We start from the raw sequence: 21,268 nt of genomic DNA, 5'->3' as shown, positions 1-21,268 counted from the left end.
ACAATTTTTAATTAGAATTTTAATGTTAACACAGCGCTTAAATATTTGTTTTTAATTGGTTTTTATTGGGGATAGTGCCTGTATTGTTTTAATATGCTGTAAGCCGCCCTGAGTCCTGTTGGGAGAAGGGCGGCATATAAGTTTAATAAATAATAATAATAATAATAATAATAATTAATAATAATAATAATAATAATAATAATAATAATAATAATAATAATAATAATAATAGTCAAAAAATATCACAACTATTGAAACACTTACAAATATAAAAACAATATATTTTTATTTCACACATATGTGTGCGTAATTAAAAAGAAAAGATCGCCGGCTAGTTCTTCAGTGGTAGTAGGAAGTCAAACCTCTCCCTACAAGAAACCACTCCTTGCAATCAACGCTTACAAAATGAGTTCTTCCGCGCCGACGCAAGCAAAAAAAAGTAAGAAAGAATTGTGCGCGCCTGCGCTTGAGCAAAGGCATGAGCCTCTCTGGTGCTCCTGGCCCAATGCGCCCGCCTTTCACCTAACCAATCAGGAAATCGCAGGCTGCCTTTCCCAAGAGTCTGCCAGGGAAAGCGCTGCGCAGGTCTCTCCGACGGCCGCGCGCGCTTCTCGATGACGCCGCCGCTGTTTCTCCAATCCCGGAGATTCGGGTGGCTGCGCTCGTGCTAGCGTGTGTCTCGGGAAATCCGGACGCCTTCCCTCGTGAATGTATTTATGGATGCATCGGGCGCAGAAGTAGCAAGCGTGCTTATGGCTAGAGTGAGGAGGTGAGGGGGGGGGGCGCGCGCAGGCGGGTCAAGGGCCTTGAGCGCGAAGAAGCCTGTCACCGGGCCTTGAGCGGAGATCGTCTGAGGCAAGACCGAAACGTAAAAATTGGGCGGGGGGCACAGTGTGTAATTTATATTGGGGTAGAGTACTTGCCGTGCTCCTGTCCTGGGGACCGGAGGAGAGCCCTGTTGGATTACACCACAGGGTTCTAAATCCAGATTTCTAGAGTGATAAATGTCTTCGGGAAGTCTGCAAGTGAGGTATAAAAAGGTAACAACCTACCTTCAGTGTTCGTCTCCAGCACCTGGAATTCAGGATATGCTGCTACTAACCCGAAGTAATTAATTGAACAGTTACAATTAATAGCCATTCTTGAACTTGTATGCAAGGTGGTATGATGCAACAGTGACCAATAGCTTAGCCTAAGCAGTAGGTGAATGTCTGTCTTTCAGTATATACTTAAAAAAAGAAAAAAATGCCCTTTTAGGTCTCATATCTTCTAAAAAAGCTAAATTATACCCTATCTAAAGCAATTTCCCCCAGTTGAATACCCTCTCAAAGTGCTCTCAGCATTTTGTCTGGAATTATGAAAGTTATTGGGAATTTTTAAGAGTACAGTAGATGCTAGGTTACAAAATAGTAAAGAAAGGGCATTGCTTTTTCTGTTAGTCTCCTTAGCAGTTTTGGACTCTTGCCCCTTAAAAAAAAAAAAAAGGATTGAAGGATTTTCCCCACCACCACCTTTGTAAAAGTAGATGCTGAAGCAACTTTCAGGATACAGCAGAATAATAGAATAACAAGAGTTGGAAGGGGCCATGAAGGTCTTCTAGTCCAACCTCCTGTTCAAGCAGGAGATCCTAGATCAGCGATGGCAAACCTTTTAGAGACCGAGTGCCCAAACTGCAACCCAAAACCCACTTATTTATGGTTGGGTGCTGAGTGGGCTGGTTGGGTGTGGCCCATTGGGTGAGTGTGGCTGCCATGGTAACGGCAGACTGGATGGGACTAAAAAGTTCAATCAATCAATTTCAACTTTGCAAGATCTATTTTTCCCCCCGCGAGAAGTTGAAATTGATTGAACTTTTTTTTCTTTTTTTTTGCACACGGGTACGAAGGCCTAAAGCGAGAAGGTTTTATAAAACCCAGCTGAAGGCCTAGGACTGGGGTGATGGCGTGGGTGCCCACAGAGAGGGCTCTGCGTGCCACCTGTGGCATGCGTGCCTAAGGTTCGCCACCACAGTCCTAGATCATTTCAGACAGATGGTTGTCCGATCTGTTCTTGAAAGTGATGGAGCACCCACAACTTCTGAAGGGAAGCCGTTCCACTGATCAAATATTCTGTCAAGAAATTTCTTCTTATTTCTAGGTTGGTTGGCTCTCCCTGCAAGGCAATTAATATACTTATGTGATACTTTGTTGATGATATTCAAGTATATTTCTCTCCAGTAAAATCATTGTATTGGCTATCTAATGCAGGCTTTTAAAACATTCTTTTCTTTGTCTGATATGATATAGCAGGCATGTCAAACTCACGACGTCACGTGACATCGCACAACGTATCAGGCCAGTTTTGCCATTGCCGGCAATGGGGTGGGTACGGCTTCCACATGACACGTCCAGCCCGCTTGTGAAGGGGGTTGGACTAAAAGATCTCCACGGTCCCTTTCAACTCTGTTATTCGGTTATTCATGCTTAAAAATAGCAAGCATCCTTTGCATGAAGGCAAACACTTATGAGCATGAAGTGGTCATAATTAAATTCACTTTATCAACCAATACCCTCCACATATGGTGAAGTTGTAGGTTAACCAATCTGGAGGAGACCAGCTAGCAAAGGATAACTTACAGTATATTTGCCACACCTATTCTGATGGAAAAGAAAAGAGGAGCAGTATATCATATAAGAAATATATATATATGTGATATACAAAGTAAAAATTAAGATATAAGTGTCTAGAATTGGGAAGAGCATCTGACTACATCCCTGTTCTATGATTGGTATTGGTGTATGACCTTGGCTTTTATAGCCAAGAATGAAATGTATGACTTTAAAGCTGACAGTGATATATATGTGATCGTATCACAAGATATTTGGAGGTCAAGACCACAGAAATATGCTTTAGTTGGAATAGAAGCTAGGATGCCAGTAAGAGAAAGGGAGGGAAAGATCAGTCTGTGCACAATTAGACATTGAACCATGACCACACAATAAATGTTTAATTGTTTTGAATAATATATTCATATCCTTTTTATTACAAATGATTTATAAAGTTTTTCTTTCCAGATTGCTTATTTTCACTGCAATTATTAAGAATTATAGAGGTAACTCTGAAGTAGTACAAAAAGTTTTCCTGAAGAAACTTGCTTGAAAAAGAGTATTTGCATATTAGAAGGGACTGGAGTGAGAGTATTTGGAAATATATATGAAGAACAAACTCTAGTTGCATTTTTAAATAACTCAATTGGTATGTGTTTGCAAACTTCCAAGCCTAATTGTTTATTCTTTAGGATAGATCCATGAAATCTTATTGCTGGCCCAGTCTTAAGGAATCTGACTGAAATTTGGAATCTATTGTGATATGAAGAGACCTTATTTTAAGTAAAGCAAATATGCACTATTACCTTTCCCCCTTTCTCTACTTGTTTATGCAACCTAGAATTCCAGGTGAAAGCAAGTTTAGCTATTAAAGCACTAGGTCACGCCGAATTAATTTTTGACTTTGGCTTTAATTATCATAGTTTTTCCTAGAAAAGCTAGAGAAATGGAGTTTGATCACTATATTGAGGATTTTGATCAGAAGGCCTCTTTCATTCGTCTCATAGATACTCTTTCAAGTTTTTCTTGGAGGGGAGGGTAACTAGAGCACAGGTGACATAACCACTCTTACTCAGGGAGTAACAGTGTAATACAATTCTACATTGTCTTTGACATACTTGATCAATGTTGGGTTCAAATATTTTTTTACCAATTGAGTTGGAGCTTCTGTCCAAAAATATAAATTTACCTTACTATATAGAAAAAGAAAACCATATATTAGGATCTAGTTGTAAGCAGTTTCTGTCAGCAATAGGTTTTACACATCTTGCTAAGCCATAATTTATGATTTTATCACAGGTAAATCTAGTCATTATGGCTATGAACCATGGTATATGAGTTAGCATGTTATATGAATCCAATCAGTGGTATTTGTTCAGTTAATCATAATTAACAATCCATAGTTTAGTTTATGACAGCCACACCCATTCAATGATATATATCAATAAGCATTTTAATATGGAGATTATATACATACATTTTGCCTGATATGCAGTCTTTTATGCAGGTTGTCATTATCATTCCTCTATGTTGAAAAGTAGTTAACCAATTTGCCTGTTTGTAGTCAATAAAAAACAGGAAATTTGGTTTTTTTTGTTTGCTAGCAGATTGCAACAGAAGAGAGATTAAATGATGAAAGTTAAAGCTGTCTAAGTCAGTTATATGACAATCAGCCCAACCTATACTTCTCAATGAATCTATTTCTATGCACAAACTTGGTTTATGTTAAACCATTTTTGTTTATGGGGTTTGGGTTCTGTAGCATGCTAAACCAAGAAACGTATCATGAAAGCTTTGTCAACTGAAGCATAAGCAATTAGTATATTATACTTGAAAATCCAAAGTTGAACATCCAACAATTGAAAGAAGTTGTGCTTGAAAGGGTAACATGAAGAGAGCACTTGCCTATAAAATCACCAAAGGTCAGACACAACTAAATGGTTAAGGTAATACTTGGAAATCTATATTATGGACCAAGCATGCAATGGGGAAAGCCCATTGATATCTTAGAAATAATCACAGGCCACAGAGGAGTAGCTGGTGTGCTGGTCAGCTAGTGGCCTGGTGCAGCAGCAGCAGCACCAGTGGAGCTTGGCGACTCATAGCAGCCTGTCCTTGAGAGTGGAAATGGCTGTGAATAAGTAGGCAGCAGCAAGATGGGTGTTGGGTGGCAATGGATTTGTTAATGGATTCAAAGCAACTGACAAGACACACAGGGCTGCTTGGTGGGCCACATGTTGTGAAGGCCTGTTATAGATTATGGGATTATAGCAACAATTTCTCATAGGATTATTATGGACTGGGTTTTGACATACATTTTTGTTGATAGACTTCACTGAAAATATCTCAAAGCCATGTGCCTCTTGTTCCTCTTCCTAGATATGGGCAGTAGAAATGGGTGACAAGCAGTGTGGGGATTGTACCACTTGATGCCACTTTAATCTCTGTGGAATTCTGTTAAAGGTTCAGCACAAACATACAGCTAACTGAAAGTGATAGGGACCAATGAGGCTTAACATCTGAGGAGAATCAAGATGGCAGCTGTTTACCAAGCTCTTGAAATGTGATCACGTGATGACCAATCATAAGTTTGAGGACTGGTTATAAGTAACTTTTTTTGAATCTATCATAATTTTGAATAGTCATTAAGCAACCAGTCATAAATTGAGGACTACCTGCACTGAATATGGAATTGCTGCTTGTTTATGCATGGAGAACTGGTTTAATGCGGTGGTGTTGCATGTTTCTTTTACGTAACACTACATAAATGCAGTAAGTGTGTGCCACGCAGATTAGGGGGGGGAAAGGATCCATGCTAAGGCAGTAGGTTAGACTGAAGCAGAATTATCCCACACGCTGCAATAGCATGGGAGAATATGGTGGTAAAGTTCAGTTACAATAGCAGTAAGGCTAGCAAAAAGAGAAAAACAAGTATGTAAGAGTGTCAAATTATTGCATAACTTGTTTTAAACAGTCACTATGTGGATAGCAAGAGATAAAAATTATAATCGGTCAAATGAACAATCTGGCAGTTGAGGAAAACAAAGTAAAGGTTGGATGACCTTGCCACATCAGAAATAAATACAAGAACGAAGTGTAAATGCAGTCTTGTAATTACCAGTGGGAATTTGTGACTGGATCTCTTTCTTTTCAAAATTCAGTGTTCTGCCCCATGCTGACTTGCTTCTCAGTTTTAATGGCTTTAAAGATAGAAGAGTCTGACCTCAGGCTGTGTTAGTGAAATGGCTTTCATGCTTATTATATGGAATTACTGTTAAGCATGTCTGTCTCTCCTATTTGCATTTTTAGCCACAAACACCTGATGCATACTTCTGATATTTAATGGCTTATTCTGCAATCCAGCTATTTTTATTCAAAATAAAAAATACCAGATATTCCAAATGACCTAATAGTATTATTGTTGGAAGCTAGGCAAACGGAGCAGCTTTATTTGAAATAAAGTGAGGTGACGTATTACACTTTTATCCTGTGCTTTCTGCAAGTTGCTCAGACACTGCTGCTTATCGTTGTTAAGCTGGCATCATTATGCCATCTTCTGAGAGGCTAAATGTCTCAGAAGGGAGGCCTCTCCCATTTCTGTATCTGTGCAGATAATAGTCCTGTCAACTGAGAATGAATTCAAAAGAATACCTCCAGCGCATGATTGCTGCAAGTCTGTACTGAAATCTAAAGCTTTTGTGCAAGGGGTATGCATCAATATTTTCTGAATTCATTTATATTATTCTTGCATAAAGTAAATACTTTCAATAAAGGAGAATATTTATAGCTCAGGGTTGAAATGAGGGGTCCTTGGTGCTCTCTGAGCTTGATTGTTGCAGACGTTTCATTACCCATTCTAGTCTGACTAGCACTGATGATGGTACTTAGTTTGGGTAATGAAACATCTACAAGAAAACAACCAAGCTCAGAGAGCACCAAGGACCCCTTAGTAAATACATTCACTGTAATGCAAATGTCATGTTCATAACAAGGTAAAGCAAAATGTATTTTTGAAGATCATGGCTGCAACCTCCATTTAATTTTGAAGCAAGACCCTGTAGATTTAAGTTACATTGCTTCTGAATAAATTTCTTACATTTCTTTTGAATAAATATGGACAAGATTGCTTTGACACTGATTAGAACAAACTGGATGTAAACAGTGGGATACAATAGTTATTTTATTGTAGTTGCCTATAACTCTTTATGAGACCCACATTCCTTGCATGTCCTGGTTTTCCTCTTGGTGGTACAGTCTTTTGCTTTCAGAATGGCTTTAACTTTTTTCCCAGGTTGTAGAAGACCATTTAATAAATTGTTTTCCTGTTTTTGCTTCTTTCATCCTTTGTTGTGATTATCCATCAGAGGTGGGAATCTTACAAACTGCACACGACTCCAGCATCCTGATATTGTATCTCTATATTGTGACAGCAAAAGGGTTAAATTTCAGTACCATGATTTCTGCTGTGCTTTTCAGAATTTCAGGTAGTTCAGGCATCCACTAAAAAGGACCAAAAACGTTGAGCTACATCCTTTCAAATGATACTGCAAAATTGCTAGATAGCTTCCTAAGACCACTCAGAAGGTCAGAAAGTGGAATGGCAATCTTGAATCCTCAAACTTTGGTCACATCTGCTTTATATGTTAATGTAGGATTTTCTTAATGTCAGTGGTTTAAATAATGCATCCAGATGCTTAGATACTTGAATCTCCACATATCAGGTCAGGCCCAAGAACAGTATAGAACATTTCAGCCAACGTGTTCTTTATTTGCTTATATCCAATAGACAGAATCTTGCTAGACTGTGCTGTTTCTAGGAATGGCTATCCTAATTCTCTGTCTACAATTTAGTTGTGTTGCCTCTTGTCTTGGCCTCCCCCTTGAAATGTACTCCATCCTTCCTGGGAAACTGCCACTTCACTGTAATCCATCATACCACCTTCCCTTCTGTAGGTACCATCTCTCACACCAAAAATGATCCTGCTTTTATTGTAGAAAATGTGGGTACAAGGATTTTGTGATTACAAATTTAAAGTGGCATTATCATTAAGAATATAATGTATTCTATAGGAGCATGATGGCTCGTCTGGTAAGGTTGGATGTTAGCAAGCCTGCATTCAAAGCCTGAGTGGAGTGCTGCTATGGGGAAGGATGACCTCCCATCCTTCACAACTCCTTGACGGAGACATGAAAGGAGCCCCAACTGGGTGTCCCCCAGGCAATGATGATGTCACCCAGAAGTGCCTCAGTGCTTCTGACACGAATGCAGTGTGATGTTGTATTTTGTATAGGTGAGCAGCACAATGTCTGAAAATTCGTCTGTGAAGCTGGCGGGCATCACTCCTCTGCAGCAGATGTTGGCGTCTGGGACTGGAGCCCTTTTCACCTCCCTTTTTGGTAGGTACATTGTTAACAGCAGTATCATTTGAAATAATTTAAAATATGTGCACGCATGTAAAAAAATGTGTACGGGTAGTCCTCAGATTACAATAGCTCTTGGGACTGGAAATTCTGTTGCCAAACAACCCAGTGGTAAAGTGCAGTGTTACTTAGCAATGGCAATTTCAGCAGTCCTGGTTGCTATTTTTAAATGAGGACCATGCAGTTTGTTAAATGAGGACCTCATGTGATCACAACTTCCTGCCATCTTCTCTATTGATTTTGCTTGTGGGAAGGAAAGCAGAAAATATTGGAAATTGTGATCATGTGGCTGTGGCTCACTGCAACATCATACCTGTGAGCCAGGCACTGAGTTCCTAGGTTGTGATCATGTGATTGCAGAGATGCAGCACTGATTAGAACTCTGAGGACACACACATTCCTTAAGTCCCCCTTAAATTCAGCGTAGTCATAACTACAAGTGGTTTTTGTAACAAATAGATGTAACCCGAGGATTATCTGTAGTGACAAAAATATGCAGACTGAATTTCTTTGTGAGAATTGAATTATTCTGATAGTGTTCCTGATGTTTGCCCACATTTCTGTAACTTAGCCCTGCTGATCACCAAAGCCTAGATTCTCAGTGTTGTGACATAATAAAAGTAGCCAAGTGTTTAAACTATTGTGCAGAAGTGATCTGTATATTGTCAACTAATCCCTTAGCTATGTGGTTAGAATTATATAATTTGGCTTTAACATTGATTAATATAGTTGACCATTGTTAGGGACCGCTTTTTCAATTAAAATATTTATATAGATAATAGGAAGCTTATGGCTTATTAAATAGTATTGGATTTCAATTCCCATCATTATTAACCAATGTGGTTAATGTGTAGCATATTGGAAGTTGTGACTGAGCAATAGAGAGGCTATTGATTCCTTACTATTCCCATGTGATATTTGGGAATTTGATTAGTATATCATTTACTAAAGATAGATGGATGGACGGACAAATAGACAGACAGACAGACAGACAGAAAGACAGACAGACAGACAGACAGATAGATAGATAGATAGATAACTTTTATTGTCATTTTTTCACTGTGGGCACAATGGCATACATTAAAAATGAAATTTAGTTGCTCTCAAAGTGTACACATATTTACACACATTTAAATATACTATATACAACATATGTATAGACCTACACCCTTACATATAAGTAACATATAAATATTAATCATTGTCCATCTTGAATACATAACGGAAGGAGGAAGCTTTAGAGTTCACAAGGTTAATACAATATGGAACAAAACTGTGACTGAATCTGGATGTTCTGCTTCGGATACCACGAAGCCTCCTCCCAGAAGGTACCAAGGAAAACAGGTCGTGAAGAGGATGTGTAGTATCCCAGACAATGGTTAGGATTGTGTGGAAGGTTGTGGTGGGATACATGAAACAACTATATGGATGGGAACGTACCTTTCATACAATAGGGAGACTAAATGCAGGCATATTCCTACTTCTGACTTGAGATTTATACTTGAATCCAAGGAAGAGTTTGGGAGGAGCTTTATTTAATTTCAGAATTCTCTTTTCCATATTATTTATCCAGAAGATTCCTTCTTTTATTCTCCACTGTGAATGAATTTCATTAATGTAAACTTTATATTTTCTTATTTATTTTTTTAAATTTCAAAAACATTACAGTTAGCATTAGATGCCTCAGTACTTTGTGATATTAAGTGTCTGTATAATAATAGTGTGTAGTTAATTTTAGGCGCACATGCATATACATATCATTATGCGAGATATATAAGACTATTAACATAACTTTTTTCAACATAATTCAGATTTTAAACAATGAATTAAATGTAGACAGAATGGAATCATATTGTCTTTAACAACTATTATTGTATAGGTCACATGATAGCATATCAGGTGGTTGGCAACCGGCTTGCAGCTATGACCAGTTGCAGCCTCCAGTGGTCATGTGGTACCTCCACTCACGACTACTTGGTCTTCCATCTTCATATTCTTTGTCAGTATCTTTGTTTCTTCCGTGTTTTAAATCCAGCCAGCGCAACCAGATTCTCTTAGTTTTTCCATTAATACATCTATCCCTCCTAGACAGCTCTCCAAATTTAGAACCAAATGATTGATGAGTGCCATTAGTTTACAGACTTCACGAAAGAATAACAATGGAGAAGAAGGTACATATCCTTGCTTCATTCCTTTCTATATTTCACAGGACTTGGTCAATTCTTCATTCACAATTATTTGTGATTTTTATGAAGCATACATCGTTTTCACTCATGTAAATAAATTTTTGTTCAGAGTTCATATCTTCCAAAATTTTAAACAGAAAAGTTTAAATTGTAAAAAGCTTTTTCTCCATTAATAAACATTAAGGTAGCTTGTTTTCGTTGTGTTGCTCCAACTATTCTAATACATTAAGAACATTTCTAATTCTTTCTCTTAAATGTCCTTTAGAAGGCCCAGATATATCTAATCACTACTAGTGTGGGAAAAATAATCAAATACCTACTATTAGTACTAAGAACTTGCTAGATGGCAAGGATAATAGATAATAGCTCTCAGACTGTGTCTCAGGATTACATATTCACTATTTGTTCTATTTCAGTCCTTGATTGAGTTTAACAAATAGGCCCAATTATATTATTTACAATCAGGAAAATTAAAACGCTCATAATTGTAAGAAATATATAAGGAGATCTTGGGTATATGTTTGTTCTTTAAAAATGTAATAATTATAGATAGTTCTCACTTAACTACCATTATTGCACCTGGAATTTTGGTCATAAGCGATTACAGTTATTAGGTAGGTCACGATATGAACTGACTGAATTTTACAACTGATTTTATGACACTTGTAAAGTGAGTCACCATGGTTGTTAAGCGAACTACATGGTCGTTAAATGAATCCATTCTCATGAATGGGTGTTTTTTCCCCCCAATTGGACACTTGCAAAAAATGATACAAATTGTCATGTGATCATGGGACACTACCAATTGCCTGTAAATGCAAACTGGTTGCCAGCACCCAAAATGCAGTCATATGATTATAGGGGAATGTGCAGCAGTCATAATTTCAAGGGCAGATTGTAACTTAAACAAGGATTGCCCATATCAGTTGTTTAAACATGTTTAAATAAAACAGCAAAGGCATTGCTATCAGTTTCATAGTTTGATGTAAAATAAATTTTATGACATTAATTTTTCTGTCAAAAGTATTTTCTCTTAATATCCTCCTTCATCTGGATAATACATTTTGAAATGTTACTGTGAATCAAACTGAGAACCTTGTTAAGAATAATAACTATTTAATAATAATATCAGTCTATTGAAACGGAAGCTTTACTTGATGTCTTGCAACAATACTTTTAACACCATCAAACAACATCTGCTCTCCAAGGTCCTTAGAAAGGATTCAGTAGGTGGGTAAAAATGTCAAATCCAGTCTAAACATCTGGCTGACCATGTAATTAATATAATAAGTTCTGCAAATATTGAAAACCTACCTCTTTTCTCTATTGCTTCTTTCCAATTACCATAATATTTACTTAGTCCAGTTTAAATAGTATATTTTGTAGTTTTTTTCTTGCTTAAATATAAATATGTTTTTCTGTGAAACATTTCCCATTGAATCTACAAATACATGCCCAAACTGTCAAAATTTCCAATTAGATTGATATACCATTGAAACATGTATTTCCCCAAGGCAGTATTCCTGGAGGTCTTCCTCATTTTCTTCCCTCTGTTTGGTTTTCAATATTTTAAACAAAACAAAAAATAAAGACATATGCATGTATAGTGAGTGGGATTCATTTAGATGTAAAGCTGGGCCAACCAATGCTATGAGTCCCGTAAAAAAATAGGTTATTAAAATTATTGCAAATATCCCCAAATCTTACAAGAACTAACCAGGTTTGCACAATATCTATGATTGTTGAAATTCTGCAAAATCTGGTGATATTAGTTACAGTTTGCAACAAAGTTAAAAACATTAAAAACAGTAACTGCATTTTGGAATACCATGAATATCTCATTAGTGTGTCCTGATACTGTATAAAGGAAACTTTTTCTCTGGCCTGTTGACTGATATGTTTTTGTGGAGTTCTTCTGCGAGGGGAAGGGGAATGAAGGCCCTTTTATGACTTGTGGACTTCAACTCCCAGAATTCCCGAGCCAGCCAGTCCCCAAGTCATAAAGGGGACATTGTTCCTCACCTCTGGACTAGGCAATTAACCAAACTGTATTCCATAAAAAGCAGGACAAGAAGCACCATGCCATTTTTCCATTTCTAAATTGGTGCTGATATCAGCACCAATTTAGTTTCAAGTGTATAATCACCAAGAATATTTAAATAAGCTCTTTGTTTATTAATTTAGCATTAGTGTGTATAAATATGGAAAGCATGAAAAAATACAACAAAATGCAACTCAGCATACCTCCAATGAGCATTCCAACAACATAGGGTTGAGTGAGTTTTTGTCATTCACATTATTGACTCAGTGAAGTTTGTTTCTATATTCTACTCATATATGAGTTGAATTGGATGATAAATTTTGCTATGTTACCTACAGTTTTTTGCCAAATTCCAATATGGTAGGTACTTCCTTTAGTACAAAAGGTACACCTTCTATTAAGTAAACTTATTTCAGCAGAAGTGTGGCTGAATAGTATTTACAAAGCTCGGAAGATAAGTTGCTACACTTTTTAATGTTACATGGAGGATTAGAGGCATTACAGTATGTGAATATTCTTCCTATTTACTGTTTGTTTTTCTCCTCTCCCCATTGTACTTTTGTGGATAGCAAGAGAAAAGAAGGATAATTTTTGCAATATTGTCATTGTAGTAGATCACCCTTCTCCAAATTATTTTCCTTCAAATGTCAGAATTCCTCGTCTTTGACTATGTTGGCTGGAAATTCTATGGTACATCCAAAGAGGACCAGACTGGAAAAAAGCCGTATCACATCCATAGGCTTTACAGAGATGTTATGAAGGATTGTGTATCATTTAAAACTTCTTTTCCAATACAAACCCCACTTGGTCCTGAACAATACATTTTTTTAGTGCTTTGACATGCTATATTGCTTAAGTTTCACATAATCAACCATTTCAATACTGTGTTTTCAGTCACACCTTTGGATGTAGTGAAAATCCGATTGCAGGCTCAGAGAACCCCATTCTCTAAAGGTAAGTAATTACTCCTTGATTACAGAAGGAAAAAAATATGTTATTGTGGGAATATTCTAACCTACAGAGACTTACTCATGTTCAGGACAAACATACTGCTGCAAGCCATTTGTAGCAATTTAGAGTTTAGGTTGTATTGTATATTTATATGATCTCTCAACCCATCAGAAGTGCTATATAGAATCAGATGAATAGCCTGTCCAGTCCAGTATACTTTTCTTATGGTTATCAGCAGACATGTTTGGAAAAATCATAAGCAGGTTCATCAGTAGCAAACTCTCAACAATTACCTGCTGAGGGAGGTATTTTGGCATTATACATGACTACAATATAGTAATTGGCTGCTTTTCTCTCTGCAAATTTGTCTAATCCAAGTTGATTACTATCACTGAAGCAAATGGTTTAATTATCATTTTGTCCTTTTAAAAAAATTCTCTCCCTATTCTCTTGCTTGGAAAAGCTTTCTGTGCTTTAAAAGATCAGCACTTTCTTGTTATAGTAGCTTTTTTATATGGGCTGCATCTAGATTCTAAAATCATATTGTGCAAGACAACTGTACTAACTGCATTTTTTTGGATTTTAAGACTAACTTTCAAGAAGGGCACCACTAGTGTATAAATGGGGCTGACTTGAGGGAAGTGTATTTTTTATTGCAGGGGATCATGGTGAGCAGATTTATAATTTTTATCTCCAGTTTATATTTTTATCCAGGCTTGGATAAAATTGTTTAAATCTTTCTATAGCTAAGACATTATTTTCTTGTACATCTCTTTCTTCAGAGGGGTGTCCATTTGCTGGAAGATTTATAGAGGTTTTCAGTTCTTAATCAGGCATGGGTCACACATTTTCAAACTTATCACCGTAAGCCACAGGATTTAGACGTGTGTTTAAAAAGAAGAAACTTAGCTGGATGGACTCATCAGCATCTGTATTTTTTCTGCAATCAAAAAGAAAAGGAGAAACACCCAATATAATAAATTACCTGGCGTTTTTTCATTCCTCCTGTTCCAGCTGAAGCTCCCGAAGAACAACCCCTATAGGCAACTGTTTCTCCTTCCTAATCCCAATTGTCATTAAGTGTGTCCATGTTGTTTCTTTCAGTGTTGTCAGTACAGTCTATGCCCTGGAGCATTCACCAGCCCAAATGTGAGTATTTCAGGTGCTTTCCCATTTAAGGTGCCATGATCACCTCTCCAACTCTTTTCCTGTTCTCACTCCCAAAGGAGTGTTATAGGTTCTTAGTCCTTCCCCTCCTTCCTCACTTATGTAGGAGAAAATGTTCATATTCTTTATTCCTTGAGAAATTTGCATTCATTTGTCTGCAATAGAAAATAAATGACAATGCAGTTTTACTGATTTTGTTCCCTAATGTTTAGGACTACAATTCCAATAATCACTTAAGTCATTAACGGTGATGGCCTGATGTTTGATAATAGGAAGGCATTGCTGCAATGTATCGACTGGATTGAAAATCAAGAGGTTTTTGATATGAACCCTGGTTCTGCTGAAAATTACAAAGTGGTCTTAGGCGAGCTACTCTAGTAGACTTGGATCCCATAACTAAGATTTTAGAGGCAAAGATAATAGTATCCTACTAAATGGAATTATTGTAAGGAACTCTGAGACATTTATACATACCAACATACACACATGGATCAATCATGATAATATGTTATCAAAATAATGGTGGAAACCAGGGTTCCATATTTAGTTTAACTCTTGAGCTGGTTAAACTTCCAAATGGCATATTACAGATAGTCTTTGATTTACAATTATTCTTTTAGTAACCATTTGAAGTTACAACAGCAGTGAAAAAAGTGACATGACTGTTTTTCGCATGACTGTTGCAGGACCCTCTTGATCTTGGATGTTTGGCAGTGCCCTGAGGTCATGTGATTGCTTTTTGTTATCTGATAAGCAAAGTCAATGGGGAAGCCAGATTCACTTAAGAACCATGTGGCTAGCTTAATAACACAGTGATTCACTAAAGAATTGTGGCAAGAAAGGTTGTAAAATGGGGCAAAATTCACTTAACACCTGTCTTGTTTATCAAATGGGAAATTTGGATTCAATTATGATTTTAAGTTGAGGACTACCCATATATTATATGAGCTGTGGTGGCACAGTGGTCAGAATGCAGTATTGCAGGCTGACTCTGCCCACTGCCCTGAGTTCGATCCTGATTGGCTCAAGGTTGACTCAGCCTTCCATCTTTCCGAAGTCAGTAAAATGAGGACCCAGATTGTTATGGGCAATATGCTGACTCTGTAAACTGCTTAGAGAGTGCTGTAAAGCAGAATTCCTCAAGCTTTCCGAGTTGGCAGCCCGGGGGGGGAGGGGGAAGAAAGAGAGGATGGTTTTGTGGGAGGGAGAGGCACACGCATGAGCACCTGTTGCTTGTGTAAGTGGGGCCGCGAACACCCATGACACTTGCACGAGTAGGGCCCGAGTGCCCGCAATGCTTTGCCAGTGGGGCTGTGCACACCAAGGGCACCAGCCAGGCACTCACACGGCCCAGTTGCAAATAGGCCACAGACTGGTAGTGGGCCGTGGCCCACACTTTGGGGATCCCTGCTGTAAAGCTCTACAAAGCAGTATATAAGTCTTAACTGCTATTACTATTATTATCAAAAACAAAACTGAAAAAAATAATGAAGGAAAAGTAAACTTGAGTGCAAGTTCTGAATTAGAAAGCTCAATGTGTAGTGATTGATCAGGTCGTGAAGGTTAGTGAAAAGATTCCAACTTTATCTGGTAATCTCAGCAATGGCATAATTGGGACAGCCATTGTGTCAGAGCTGTTAACTGCGCAGTAGAAGGTTGCTGACTGCTTTGTCTGTCTCTTAAGATCTCAGCAAAATCAGCTATTATAAGTTAATATCTATAGCATGGGTGTTCAACTTTTTGGCTTGCCTTGGCCACATTGAGGGGGAAGGGATTGTCTTGGACCACATATAAAATTACATAATATAGTTAATGTATATAAATCACAAAATAAAAGTTAAAAGTTTATGATCTTGTGGCCACATTACTAGCTGTACAGGGTCACATGTGGCCCATGGCCATGGGTTAGACTTATGATCTGTAGGGAATGAAAGTGGGAGAAAAGAGTCATCCAATACGCAAAATATATGCAATACAGCCGGCAGGAAAGGAAATAGCTTCTTTGAAAATTCTCATTAAATGAAAATCTTGCAGTTAGGTACCATATTGTAAGAAAGGGTTTACCCCAAAACTTTCTGATTCCTCATCTAATTTAAGAAAAAGTATTTTTCAGCCTTGAATCAGGTTGTATGTGATTCTGATATTAATTTCAGATATAAGAGATCAGTTAAAAATGTCTGGTAGAAGAAATCTATCTCTTTAGTTGGCAAAGAAGAGATATTAAAAATGTATACTTCAGCCCTGTTGTTCTTCAGCCTCCAATAGGTTACCCCTGAGGGAATGTCTCCTTCCCCTGTAGTAGTTTAAGAGCTGATCAGCTTATTTTACTTGCTGTAATCTAGGCAGTAGAATCTACATAGATTCTCTAATCCTATATACAGTAAACTAGGACTTTTTAATTTCTAAGGCACCATACTCTTTCAAAGTAGAGTCTTCCTTTATCTATTCTTCTGAGTAGAAGATTTGTAGCTTCTTCTCTTCCTTGATGCAATTCCTTAATGGGAGAGACACGTGATTGGATCAGTGTGCATTTTGCATTCAATATCTTCCTGCAAATTTGCATTCTCTGATCAGAAATAATTATGCCAAATATCTTCCCAAATGTTAAGATTTTGCTCAGAAAAATCTTGCTCCATGATCTGACATTTTAGAGATTTAATTTTTACTTTCTTCTTTCATTTTCATTGCCAATATAGGAAAGGGAAACACTATAGAAATGTTTATATTTTTTTTGGTAATCAGGTAAACTAGAATGCTTTAATGAAAAGCTGAGTCTTTTGTATAGATGGAACTAGTAAGTCAAGTAGCACAGAAAGCATTCATCACTGCATGTAGTGATAATGGGTAATTATTTCTTCTCTTTTCCATCTCCCAGCCAATGAAGTTCACAGGCATTTAATTAAACATGTATATTTCTCTTCATTTTTCTTTCAGTAAATCATGATTTTTCTCATTAACTTGTTAGACTTCCATCCAATCTGGGTTCTTAATTTTAAAAAGCTGTGGTTTGGCTTGCTTGGTGTGTTGTTTACCTTCAGAGAATTGGTGATTTTTCATGGGAATTCTGTCCAGAGCAGAGATCTCCAATTCCTGGGCAATAGACTGGTACTAGTCTGTGGCCTGTTAGGAACTGGACCACACAGCTGAAAGTAAGCGGCAGGCGAGCAAGTGAAACTGAAACCACCCCTCTCCCAGTGTGTGGAAAAATTGTGTCCCACAAAACCGTTCCCTGATGCCAAAAAAGATTGGGGACCGCTGGTCTAGATGATATCCTGCATGGATGCTGTTTCCTTTTCATAAAAACAGCCTTTAAACATTAGTTAGGATTTGTTCTTGGGCCTCTTAATTCTGTTGTGCTGGAAACTGTACATTCTTTGAGATGGGTTATACAACATGCAATGTGTTAGGCACTATTAAACACAAATAGCACTTAAAAAATAAATGACTTCTCCAGATCTTGGTCATGGTAGCTACGAAATATACACTGATAAATTTGATTAACAAAGAGTAATATCTCAATTATGAGAACTATATAATTTTTATATCAATATGACAACTCATAAATCCAAAGGAAAATTTTAATTGAATTTAGGAATGCTGGTTTTTCAGGCTTGCTGTGGATAATGCAGACATGGAGTAAACTGGGCACTCACTGATTTAGTCTATGACTAATCAGCTTAAATTAATGTCTGAGAAAAACCAGCAACAACAGTAGGACTGGAAAGCAACAAAGCAAGGTGCTTCATAAGAAATAATCCTTCCTGTCCTGCTTCAGATAAAATAAATTCTTCTATCTTTTAATAAGCAGACTTGTGTAGCCTGTAGATATAAGTCTACCTTTCTTATCATCTGAATGATAAGAAAATCAAGATATGGGTTCTATTCTTCTGGGCAAAGTGGAAATACAAATTATGTTTTGTCATCTGATCACAACATGTAAGCAGGCTCTCATTTTTCCTAATAGATTATCTCTTGGATATAAGCTTTTATTGCTCTTTTTCCTTGTCACTGGTAGCAATGACTGTCTATATCTGTGCTGGTGGAAGATTTTTATTCAAGGATGATTTTTAAAAAAAGCTGTATTATAATACTATAGGCTTGAGAGTATGATATACTTGAGAGTGTGCAGTACCCATAGCTGATCTAATTTTGAACCCTAGTCATCCTAGGTAAGTGCTAGATCCTTCATTTAGAGAGGAAGCTATGCATGTTGCTGAAGCCCTAATCTCTGAGCATCCGTAATCTCCTTTGCTCTCTTTTTCTTCCTGCTTTTGAGAGAACCCCGGCTGCAGGCTGCATGTTTGCAAGCTTTTTCCTGCATCTGTGAAGACTAGAATCACGAAACTGCACTGGGTACTTGGGTTCTCTGCTTACATGGCTAGCTATGTGTTTGAGGAACGTTGAATATTGAGAAATGTAAACATTGACAAAGAATTTATGGGAGACAAAAGTATTTAGAGTGAACTATGTGTAAATTATCCTGCCTTTTTGTCTTCCTCTCTTCGACAGGGAAATGCTTCCTTTATTGCAATGGCCTCATGGACCATCTCTATGTTTGTCAGAATGGAAACAGCTGCACAGCCTGGTATAAGGCACCCACTCATTTTACTGGCACCTTGGTAAGGCCCACGTGAGAAAGGGCTGAGCCCTCTGCCAGCTAAGGCGATCAAGTAGATTGTGTTTTCCACTTGAGCTAAGAAAATTACTCAGGTTTCCTGTGTTGCCAGTGTGCTTTAAGGGTAGAAACTAGTAGAAGTAATATTTTTATCTCCTTTCAGCACAAGGAGGGAGGACTTCTGCTTATTTATGGGCTGTAAGGTTAGTGGATAGAGTTACTCCCACTGAAGTGTGGAGCTATCTGCCTCACTGGGTTTTTTTTTTAAAAAAAACAACATATACACTATTAGACAATGCTTTTATTTGTTATTTTGCCAGATGCTGTTATTGATTGAAGTTAATTGTTGAGTGTTATTTTTAAAACCATCATGTGGTTATATGCAAGAAAACTGTGAAAATAAATATACATTTACTTAGGAATAGCCAAAAATACAGTGAGGGGAAAAATATTTGATCCCCTGCTGATTTTGTACATTTGCCCACTGACAAAGAAATGATCAGTCTATAATTTTAATGGTAGGCTTATTTTAACAGTGAGACACAGAATAACAACAAAAAAAATCCAGAAAAATGTATTTCAAAAATGTTATAAATCAATTTGCATTTTAATGAGTGAAATAAGTATTTGACCCCTTGGCAAAATATGACTTAGTATTTGGTGACAAAACCTTTGTTGACAATCACAGAGGTCAGACATTTCTTACAGTTGGCCACATCTCAGGAGGAATTTTGTCCCACTCCTCTTTGCAGATCTTCTCCAAGGCATTAAGGTTTTGAGGCTACAATATGGCAGCTCAAATCTTCAGCTTCCTCCACAGATTTTCTATGGGATTAAAGTCTGGAGACTGGCTAGGCCACTCTAGGACCTTTATGTGCTTCTTCTTGAGCCACTCCTTTGTTGCCTTGGCTGTGTGTCTTGGATCATTGTCATGCTGGAATACCCATCCATGACCCATTTTCAATGCCCTGGCTGAAGGAAGGAGGTTCTCACCCAAGATTTGACAGTACATGGCCCCGTCCTTCATCCCTTTGATGCAGTGAAGTTGTCCTGTCCCCTTAGCAGAAAAACACCCCCAAAGCATAATGTTTCCACCTCCACGTTTGATGATGGGGATGGTGTTGTTAGGTCACAGGCAACATTCCTCCTCCTCCAAATATGGCGAGTTGAGTCGATTTTGGTCTCATCTGACCACAACAATTTCACCCAGTTCTCCTCTGAATCATTCCGATGTTCATTGGCAAACTTCAGATGGGCCTGTACATGTGCTTTCTTGAGCAGGGGGACCTTGCAGGCACTGCAGAATTTCAGCCCTTCATGGCGTAGTGTGTTACCAATTGTTTTCTTGGTGACTATGGTCCCAGCTGACTTGAGATCATTGACAAGATCCTCCCGTGTAGTTCTGGGCTGATTCTTCACCGTTCTCATGATCATTGAAACTCCATGAGGTGAGATCTTTCATGGAGCCCCAGACCGAGGGAGTTTGACAGTTATTTTGTGTTTCTTCCATTTGCGAATAATCGCACCATAATCGCTGCTTGTAGCCCATTCCCGCCTTTTGTAGGTCTACAATCTTGTCCCTGACATCCTTGGACAGCTCTTTTGTCTTGGCCATGGTGGAGAGTTTGGAATCTGATTGGTTGATTGCTTCTGTGGGCAGGTGTCTTTTATACAGGTAACAAGCTGAGATTATGAGCACTCCCTTTAAGAGAATGCTCTTAATCTCAGCTTGTTGCCTGTATAAAAGACACCTGGGAGCCAGAAATCTTGCTGATTCATAGGGGATCAAATACTTATTTCACTCAGCAAATCAATTTATAAATGAGTTTTTCTGGATTTTTTTTGTTATTCTGTTTCTCACTGTTAAAATAAACCTGTCATTAAAATTATAGACTGATCATTTCTTTGTCAGTGGGCAAAAGTACAAAATCAGCATGAGATCAAATACTTTTTTCCTTCACTATATGGTAGCTTTAACAGCTTAGACCAGTGATGGCGAACCTTTTAGGGACCGAGTGCCCAAACTGCAACCCCAAACCCACTTATGCATTGTCGGGTGTGGGGTGGGTGTGGCCCATTGGCTGGGTGTGGCTGCGGTGGTAATGGCAAACTGGGTGGGACTAAAAAGTTCAATCAATCAATTCCAACTTTGCAAGATCTTTTTTTTTTCCCGCGAGAAGTTGAAATTGACTCATTGATTGAATCTTTTTTTTTTTTTGCACATGGTGCCAGAGGCCTAAAACGAAAAGGTTTTATAAAACCCAGCTGAAGGCCTAGGACTGGGGCGACGGCGCACGTTCCC

At 37.9% G+C, this 21,268-nt stretch overlaps 1 protein-coding gene across 2 annotated transcripts in view; it reads left to right on the top strand.

The window, feature by feature from the left end:
- Positions 1-580: 580 nt before the first annotated feature.
- Positions 581-21,268, top strand: part of SLC25A39 (solute carrier family 25 member 39) — a 34,027-nt gene continuing 13,339 nt past the window's right edge. The window contains exons 1-5 of one of the 2 annotated variants that reach the window (XM_015832240.1): positions 581-769; positions 7,877-7,982; positions 13,128-13,187; positions 14,289-14,333; positions 18,861-18,970. In XM_015832240.1, the coding sequence (XP_015687726.1) occupies positions 7,889-7,982; positions 13,128-13,187; positions 14,289-14,333; positions 18,861-18,970 (309 nt within the window). In that variant the 5' untranslated portion in view covers positions 581-769; positions 7,877-7,888. The remainder of the gene's footprint in view (positions 770-7,876; positions 7,983-13,127; positions 13,188-14,288; positions 14,334-18,860; positions 18,971-21,268) is intronic. The other variant, XM_015832241.1, reaches the window with a different exon arrangement.

This window comes from Protobothrops mucrosquamatus, unplaced genomic scaffold (genome assembly GCF_001527695.2).
Source record: "Protobothrops mucrosquamatus isolate PMUCROS unplaced genomic scaffold, P.Mucros_1.0 scaffold1, whole genome shotgun sequence".
Lineage (NCBI taxonomy): Eukaryota > Metazoa > Chordata > Lepidosauria > Squamata > Viperidae > Protobothrops > Protobothrops mucrosquamatus.
Note: the sequence above shows the minus strand (reverse complement) of the source record. Positions and strands in the feature narration are given on the sequence as shown.